This window comes from Aplysia californica, unplaced genomic scaffold (assembly GCF_000002075.1).
Source record: "Aplysia californica isolate F4 #8 unplaced genomic scaffold, AplCal3.0 scaffold00076, whole genome shotgun sequence".
NCBI lineage: Eukaryota > Metazoa > Mollusca > Gastropoda > Aplysiida > Aplysiidae > Aplysia > Aplysia californica.
In genome coordinates this window covers 459872-469871 of record NW_004797346.1, presented here as the reverse complement: position 1 = coordinate 469871, position 10000 = coordinate 459872, and the positions used below count along the sequence as shown (strand labels likewise).

Sequence of the window (10000 nt, the reverse complement as noted above, 5' to 3'; positions counted from 1 at the left end):
GCGTCTTATCAAGGTCGTTATTTAGAACAGGGTTTATTTACATTTTATGGGGATTCTTTTTTAGATTTTGTTTCGACTACCGGATCAAGGGAACAGATTAAGGATGAAATAGAGAAGAAAAAGATATAGGTTCGATTGAATTATTACACAGCTGACTTATGTTCGTATCTCTTTATTATAATGTAGGTGTTTTTTAAACTCCTTCCATCGACTCAATTTAGATAGTTTAAGAGTCACGTTTCCGACTCTCCCTGTCCGGACCAACCCGGGCTGATTGGGACACAACATTCCAGCAGAAAGACCGAGATAATCTATAAAAATGTTTTCCCCACTCGGGTATCGAACTCGGGTCTCCTGTCTAAGACAGTGAAATACCTAATGGCTACACCACAGACACCGGAGTTCATGTCTGCTATAAATTAATACTCGTATATTGTAGACATTGATAGGAGCGCAGTCTCTCTTTAGTTGTATCCCATGTCTTGTGTGCATTTTTTTCTTATAAATGTAATGTAAGTGTTTGGTGGGTTTTTTCTATTTTGCCTTTGATCTTTGTTTTGAACAAAAAGGAATCACTTTTGGAAACAAGAGCACAAAGTTGCGTACTATGTCGAAGAACTACAAAAGTATGACTGTATATCTGAACTTACTTGTGCACTTATTTCGTTTCAGAGACAACGCATGTTCACAGGGTGCAATCAGTGCTTATCAGAGGAAGGCGCTTCATATCCCTTGAACCGGAAAGAGAAAAAAATCGCGCAGTGAGCGGCAGCGCAGCTTAGTACTTTTGGTAAACAGCGAGTGACAGTCACGGTGACTTCACTTGCTTACCGCCGTGCTTAAAGCTGTGTGCACACTGACAATACACACAGTCTTTTGTCTTTTGGTGAAGGACTTGGCCCATGCTTAACTAAGACTTGGGAGCTTCATTACTTAAAAACTCGTTGACACTGTGAATGGACAATTAGTTTTTGTTTTGTTTCTCCTTCGTACGAAACTTTTTGTGGTCTTATATTCGGATCTTTTACGTTTTCAAGGTTTCAAGTATTGTGTTTTGCAAAAGAGCAAGTAAAAAGTGTGGACTAGTCCTTTAACATTAAAGCATTTGTTGTGATCAGTCTATAAATTCTGTTTATACAAGGATAAAAATATATTCTTAGTCAAAATGGAGGAGCCTATATTTTATGGCGACTATAGTTTCAACACTGGAAAACTAAAGCAGTTCAGTGCATGGGACTACGTTCTATTCGCTGCCATCCTCGTTATTTCTGCCGGCATTGGCTTCTTTCACGCATGGAGGGACAGAAACAAGAAGAGTCTGAAGGATTTTCTGTTGGCAGGAAAAAACATGGGCCCGATCCCAGTGGGTCTCTCTCTTCTTGCAAGCTTCATGTCGGCCATTACGTTGCTAGGGACGCCGGCTGAGATGTACAACTACACGATGATATACTGGTGGATCGGTCTTGGCTACTTTTTAGTCATTGCAGGAGCGGCGCATCTCTATATTCCTATATTCTACAACCTGAAGGTTACCAGTGCCTACGAGGTAAGGCGTATTTGTGTGTTTTGTTTGTTTGTTCGTTGATGTTGAGCTCCTGGAAAGAGAACAAGTAACTTCTGAAGTAGACATTTTTATCATTCTCCAAGGTACTGGGGGAAGAGGAAATGTTCAGAACCCCCCCACCCCCCCCCCCCCAATCCCTCCGCTCCCTCACCCCAGAATAAAATCTGGAACTTTGAGGTTTTCATTCTCTCCGAACAGTAATCTTGTGATTAAGTCCGAGCCGTGCTTCAAATTGTTGGCCTGAAAATGTCGCTACAACCCAAATTAAAATAGTACATTTTATTTTGCTTCTCTTATTTAAACGCAGTGAAAATTTATTTTCAAGTTGAAAAAATAGTGAGGTGCAACACTTGCTTAGGAAATTGGATCAATGTTTGAAACCCATTGTGGGAGACACGTGTTCACCACGCATGTCATGGTCTTATTTTGAGGCATTGTTCGTTTCAAAAGCGGCATCAACATTTTTTTCTGAATGAAGCTGGCATGTTGATGACTTGAGGTTAGTATCTACATTTGACCAAGTAGATAATGCCATTTTATTATACTTTATAATTGTACTAACTACTAGGTTATGAAGCTGAATGTTAGGTCACTAGCGTGTTGCGTTAAGCAAAAAATATGAACCGCTCTTTCGCTTTAAGAGGTGGAAGGGCTACAGCTGTTGGCTATCTCGCTTATTAGTGGATCAAATGTTTCCAAAATTCACACACATAACAAGCATAGTAAGCAGTCTTAAAATCTGCAATCACATTTGAGAAAAAACTTTCGTTCCCATGGATACGGCGGACATATTGGATGTTATTGACACATCTTACGTAATTAATACCACCCTTATTTTTCTTTGAAATAAATTGTTTTATTTTGCATGCACCTTTGCAAACCATAGATCTACAAATTTGAGTGATGAATTTTTCTTAAACGTTGTAGAACATTTTTAATGATTTTTTTCTTGAGGTAGTGTTCACGTTTGCAAAAAATCCGTGAAAATCCACATTCTAAATACCACCAACGAAAAACTATTCCGTATATCAAAAATTCATCATACTATGAAGTTTTAGCATGACATCTTTTCTTCATTCTGTGAAAATTTAATGACAATTGAATTAAAAATGGTGGAACTATTGACAAAAGTACATAAAAAACCACGTTTCGAGAAAACGGGCGATAAAGAAAAATAAAAGATTGACTTTATGAGGAAATTGTGGTGACAAACATGCCCGGTATGAGAAGAAATACGGCTTTGGGGGGTTCTTATGCGATAGAAGAGTTGTAAGAGAGGCCGAAGAAGCTAAAATGGCCTTCATCCTGAAATCCATAGTTTTGATTCGAATCGGGACTTTCAGCTGTACCCCCCCCCCCCTCCCCCCTTTTAAGGTGAAGACAGTATTACAAAATCATCGAGCTTTCGATGGCAGCTCTACAAGTTTATACATGTACCCTGTTGTTCTGATATCTCTTTAGTGCTGTAAAAGCCATTGATAAACACACTACCTAGTGACACTCAACTTGGTGACTTGACCGAAAACACGACTCAACGGCAAAACAGAAACTTTTACGTGTGTACCTGACCCTTTAGATAGCCTTTGGGAGTGGAGATAAACAACAAAAATTTATGTCGACGAACATAAGTGATAAACAGAAACAAGTAGTGCATTTTTCACGTGGTTCTGTGCTTAAACTCCATGTTATCATGGCCGTTTCTGTTGTTTCAGCTTCTAAGTATTCGAATAAATGATACACACCTGTTTAATTATTTTTAACTTTATGCTTATTCAGTCGACTATTATTCTATCTTTATCGTGCCAGTTCAGTATTAAAACAATAAGCTTACTCTTTGCAATTTGTTATTATTTTAACACACGGCTGTTTCCGTTTCTTTCACATTTGGGGGATAGTTCTTATAACAATATTACATTATGTGGGAAAGGGGAAAATACAGGGGGCTCTCGTGGTCTAGAGGTTAAGGTGTTGGCTTCTCATTCAAAGGTCCCAGGTTCGATTCCGGGTAGCGAGCGAAAAATTTTCTTCTCTAAAATTGTCTCCTTTCACCTCCTTTCCTGCTCTCTAGCAATGTTCTGTTGTCTGCTTTCATTTCCACTTCTGCCCACACCCCCCCCCCAACCCCTTCACCTCCTCTGGGCTCCTGGCTCTTTCTGCAGCCTTTCTACATCTACTTCTTGGCTCGTCCTTACTGCTGTGACACTGCTGTCTGCTGTCTCTCTGCCACACCCCTGATCTTCTGGCAGGAAAGATCTACACCTAGCCTTCTCGGACAAGGGCGAAAAATCTTGGAGGGCCCGTGTGCAAGTTGCGCAGGTTAAAGATCCCTTGGTGGTCTAAAATCGATAAGAGTAGGCTTCGGCCGCCACCCGGGCAAAATTAAAAAATTACCTACCAACTGAAAATATTAGGTGTGTCCCGCGCGCTCATAGCCGTAAAACACTTTACAAAAACAAAAACAAACGGAAAATACAGCGTTAAATGCTCTAAATTTCTATGGAAAACAAAGTAAAGAGTGCTAGGTGAACGGTGTATTAGGTACAAGATCTAAGTACTCCCTTGAAATTTATTATCATAATTTAATGAAAGCATGTTTCCGGACTTTGGTCCCGATTATGGTTTTGCCTTTTCCTTGGAACGTAAGATTTATGCTGACAAGACAATGGTTCGATCAAAAGCCTGATCCTGGAAAACAAAAAGCTGTCTTCAGTTTTTCAGGGGCCAGGTCATCCCAACACTGCGCCCTGACATGGGTCAAAGCTCCCTTCTATTCAGTCGAAATGATTCTTCTCTCTCTCTCTCTCTCTCTCTCTCTCTCTCCCATCCCTATTCATCCCCCCCCTCTCTCACGTGTGCAAACGTAAAAGCTTGACACACAGTTTTTAATTCTTAATCATCGTGTAGTTTCTCTTTCGCCTGCCATCAACGTTCGCATCAAAGCCACAGCATTGCGTTAAAAAATAAAATAAAAGCTTGATCTTTCTGTGAACTCACTAAAGTTAACACACCACTCCTCGGATAATATAATTTCGACAGAACCGAAAGTATTATGTTTTGAACATTTTGAATTTCTTACAGGAGGTAGGTGGGAATAAGCGTTCTCAAAGTTAAAGACAAGTCATTTTGTAACTTGTTCAAACACGGTTTAATTGATTCTGTACTGTGTGAAAACAGAAATCATTCCAAATTCTGACTGACTTGCACATGGTATATTTTGCATCGTGGGAACATTACAAACCTCGATAAAGCTTCAGAACAGGTTGTCAAGCTTCATGTAAAGTATCAACTTTTGACCCTATAAAGATGTGAAATGTTGATGAGGCGACGTTTAAAGAGATTGGGGTGGGGGGGTTGTTATTGTTTTTGGCAGCTTAATGCGTCAAGTTGAAGTAAGCCTACACTTTGGTCAAATGTGTACATGGATGGACATGACAGTGTGTGCGAAGTAAAATTTCGTCTAACTCTACTTCTACTTTGTTGCAGTATCGTGCAGTAATAGAATGTACAATCGTCCTCTTTAATAGACATGGCAGTGTGTCTCTGAAGTATACTTTTTTCAAACTCTACTTTTGCTTAATTGTAGTAAACAAACGTCTACGTGAGTGGACATTGAACATGCCATCGTGTCGGAAGTAGGCCTTCCGTCAAATTCTACTTCTACTTGATTGTAATAAACAAACGTCGAAATGAATGAAAGGATTTGACTATATGTCCCAAACAACTGTGACAAAAGAGAAGGAAAACGAGAATAAACCAAACGCTTTCAGCCGGGGGCAGAATAATAATATATAATCTGACGTGTTCAATGAAGACCTGATGTGCGACCTCACGATCTCAAGCTTGAGTTACTCCGACCTTAGCATACAAGCACGACTTAGCCCCCACCACGCCTTAGTGTCACTGGTGTGACCGGAACGGCGTTGGCGTCCGAGGGGTGTAACTGGGGCATCATTTTTAGTTGATAATCCGTCGTCATGGCAGCCTGTCAGGCAGCTCCTTTGCCTACCGCATGGTGTGGTCTGAAGCAATGATTGTAAATAACAAGATGGGCCACTCAGCCAAAAAAGTGTCCGCAGGAAGTATGCTCTTTGCTTCAGATGGCGCTGCGGTCTGTTTTGAAGCTCTCTTTCGTTTTTCCAGAAGAAGAATAGGAATAGCACCTCCTTGCGTGCGCAGATCGACTGCTGTTCATCAGCAGTTCGGGTACGTTCAGTGCGGAGTTTTAGGGGTTTTTTTTATTTTAATGACCTCTCGCCTTTCATTCTTAAGTCAAATTAAACCAAGAAAACCATCAACCTTTCCTCCGGAAGAGGTTTTTTTGTCAGCGTAACCATTAAAAAAAGCGTTCTTCCAAAATTTATCCCAAAACTTGCTAGTTTCACTTTGATTTTTTAAAACTCAAGTAGGGTAACTCTGTTCGCAAAGAGTGCGCTTTTGTGAAGAGGGCGCCACCAAATTTTGAGGACACTTTTTTAATTGGCTCAAAGAGAGAAGTGGCCCATCTTGTTATGTACTATCATTGTCTGAAGTGTGGGTTACAAAAACCTGCCAACTTCCGGTGTAACGATTAAGGCAGCAAAGATACTACACCCTGTACTATCTTTGACGGCAATCGGTCTAGACTTGTATGAACTGACATTGTTCATTCTCTGACACCAAACTCGACTACAGCAAATCAAATGAGGACTAAGGGGATGGAACACAAATAATGCCCTCTTGTTTCGAACAGAGCAGATTGGAATTTTGTCTTTGAAGATTTCTGAGTTTCCATTTGACCACCCATTTATAAATGGCCACCTCCAGACTTGTGCAGATTGTCGCCACGATGGTTTTGTGACAGATGGACGAGGCCCGTAACAAAATCCAACCGACGAAACCTGAAACCCCCCCTCCCCCACAAATATTGGACATCTGTGCGACCTCCCCCCCCCCCCCCTTTTTCCCCCTTTAGTTATCAGATGATTATAAGGATTGTAGATAAATTAATGTTCCCTCAACATTGTTCAGTTTAGATCAGGTTGAAGTCGCGCTGTCCCGACCCTGTCTGTCAGGGCCAACGTTGGGGCTAATAAATGGGATACACCACTCCGGCAGAACAACAGGGATACTTGTTGGAATAGACATCTTCCACTTGAGATTCGAATTTTCCGCTTTTGTGTGCAGCGACGGAGAGACCTAATCTCTAGGCTACCCCACAGGCGCCGGTGTTGGTAATTCAAGGGTCACGGTCACGTACAGCTAAACTTTCGTCACTACGTGCCTCGGCTCATAATTTTCTTTTACACCTGATGCTGTTCCCACATATTATGCAAGACTAAATTTCGTGTCACGTACAGTTCGCAGCTGTCTGGTTTTTGTTTTGTTGTTTTTTATAATAAGTATGTATTATTATTATTAGTGTTTGGGGGTTTTTTTTCACCCCTGTTTTATTGATTCCCTATGCTTTATAATCACATTTAATTTTTTTTCCGTGAAGGCACGTTATAGCATAACCTATGTATATATAGGATCCGAGGCAAGTCTTATTTTTACATTCGATCTGATTTTGCTCAGTGTTACAGATCTGACCAGGCGGAAAATGTTTGCTCCAACTTAGTTTTGAACCATCGGGTCAGTTGACATTGGGAGAGGTATAAAAGTTCATTATATTTCTTTGTTTTCGCCAACAACGATCAGCATAATAAGGACGAGAGAAAGCTTGACAACATCGCTCAAATTAGAAACTTGGGGACAGTCGAATAGACTAAAGAAACCCACTCAACTTGTTGTCTCTTGAGCATGACGTCTACTAGACAATGGCAAAATATGATAAAAAGGTAAGGGAAGTTGGGGGGGGGGGGCAGAAGAAATCAAATTAAAACTGTTTTCGAATATACTGCTTTTGTGGCAGTAAAAACCCCTACCAATACTTTTAGGTTATTTAAGACTGAGGTAGGACCTCCAAATTTAACGTCTCTCTCCAATAGGATCGATCCAAAAGGGATCTTAGAGCTTTGAAAACTTCACAATATGACCCTAGTTCTAAAGCGCTTTGTTTTGGATTCGAACCAGGGCCACCCGCTCCGTAGTCCAGTATGATACCATGTACCATTGGCTCTGTTTTAGCCCACTTGTACAGCAAAGGAAAAGGGAATTTTAGCTTTTTTGGAAAGCTTTATTCTCTAGACTGGATCAGATTTTATCTGTCAGCGTGTAGATATAGAAATGGACCGCATCACATCATTTCTATCTAGAATACAAGTCTCGTAACTGTAATTAATTGTAGTCTTTTAAGAGCAGACGACACGATCTTCTCATCGCAAAAAGACAACAACAAAAAATTAATGAAGGCATGAATAGTTATCCTTTTACTACAAAATATCAGGAAGCCAAAGCTAGGCAGACGAGTTATAAATAAGATTGAATTTATGATTTAAGAATACCCATATCAATATTGCATTTTTGAGCCAAAAGGGAAGGTATTTAAAACTAAATATAATATTTAAAAAATACATCGCTATATTTTGATGAAAGTTGATGTCCGTGAAATAAAAGTTAGCTGTTGTTGCACCGTGCGCCCTTTACTTTTTCCCACAATGCAATAAACTGTCGAATCTCAAGCTGAGGGCGTGAACACTTGAACGTTTCTTCAAACAAACCCTTCTTGATTTATAACAGGTGTGAATAACTTCCTGATCGTGACGAACTTTATTTTTATCTCTATATTTATTGTCTTTTAAATGTCAATTCTAAAACAGATTTGCATGCTCCGTTTTTTGTGTGGTTTTTTTGTTGTTGCCCTTTTTAATCTAGGTTTTACCCCCCAAAAAGATTTTGTCCGCGGAAGACATAATATAATCAGAGCTGTTTAAAAGCAAAGATAGTACAAGACAAGATGGGTCACTCAGCCTAAAAAGTGTCCGCAGGAAGTATGCTCTTTGCTTCAGATGGCGCTGCAGTCTGTTTTGAAGCTCTCTTTCGTTTTTTCCAGAAGAAGAATAGGAATAGCACCTCCTTGCGTGCGCAGATCGACTGCTGTTCATCAGCAGTTCGAGTTCGTTCAGTGCAGAGTTTTAGGTTATTTATACTTTAATGACCTCTCGCCTTTCATTCTAAAGTCAAATTAAACGAAGAAAACAATCACCCTTTCCTCCGGAAGAGGTTTTTTGTCAGCGTAACCATTTTTAAAAAGCGTTCTTCCGAAATTTATCCCAAAACTTGCTAGTTTCACTTTGATTTTTAAAAACTCAAGTAGGGTAACTCTGTTCGCAAAGAGTGCGCTTTTGTGAAGAGGGCGCCACCAAATTTTGAGGACACTTTTTTAATTGGCTCAAAGAGAGAAGTGGCCCATCTTGTTATGTACTATCATTGTTAAAAGGAAACCAAAAAACCAATCCAAGTATTCTTGTCCTTCTCAGAAGATACCAAATAAAGTCTGGCAGGTCCGATTGAAGACTCCTGTCTCACCTCGCTTGGACTTGTGATGATCTTCTTTCGACTTCTTTTAACATCATTTAGGCCTACATCATCGCTGTCGTTTTCGGTATAATTTCACATTTAAATAGATCACTGATTAAAGCAACAAAGAATTATGCTGATTATGTTGCTAGTTGATGAACAAAAATACATGTATCTGAAATTTGCACGAAAGCAGATTCTTACGTTCCCATAAAAGAGAGAATGTTGAATAATTGGATGCCCCTACAGGTCTCTAAATAAAGGTAAAAGTTTAAATGACAGTGATTTTTGTATGTAGGTCATTGTCTCTGTTGGAGGTATTTGTCCCCGGCGAAATATGTCCGTTCTCCTGCTGACTCGCTGCAAATTGCAACAGAGCAACAAGTACAGAATGCAGCGACAAGAATGTTGTGTGTCTGGGTAGTTGGAGAATGTCGTTTAAAAGTAAACTGATCTCCCGCCCGCTCACAGAGAGGCTTTGAAAGTGTTTACTTCCCGGTTTCGTGCTAAGAGGCTTGTAGGGACGTTGGCAAACACAACTCAGCACAGCACAGCGGGGACTAGCAAACAAGAGGTGTCGTCTCAAGTCGTTACAGTCCATGGCATGAGGTTGTTGCCTATTGTGTGCCAATCCCCCCCCTCCCCCCTGCTTTTTCTTTTGGACACCGTCCTAACGTCAAGCACTTTTACTGGGTCAGCCAAATGCGTAAACGCACCAGTGTGTGTTTATTCACACGTCACACACACTCACGCATATGCACAAAAACACACGCAGACACAAACATACAAACAAACACAAACACAAGCACACTCACACATACACTTTCACATATACTCTTGCACACACACACACATGTACACACAAACAACTACACACATACTCAAACGCACGCGCGCCCGCACACACACACACATACACACACACACACACACACACACGCACCCAGACGGACCCTCAAACACACACACACACACACACACACACACACACACACACAT

General features: G+C 40.5%; 1 protein-coding gene across 4 annotated transcripts in view; it reads left to right on the top strand.

Moving 5' to 3' along the window:
* The window catches only part of LOC101864372 (sodium-coupled monocarboxylate transporter 1), a gene marked incomplete in the record, with an annotated part of 54837 nt that overhangs the window by 15914 nt on the left and 28923 nt on the right, over nucleotides 1–10000 (top strand). For all 4 annotated transcript variants that reach the window (XM_013080154.2, XM_035968691.1, XM_013080153.2 and 1 more), the window contains 1 exon segment: nucleotides 673–1546. In XM_013080154.2, the coding sequence (XP_012935608.1) occupies nucleotides 1166–1546 (381 nt within the window).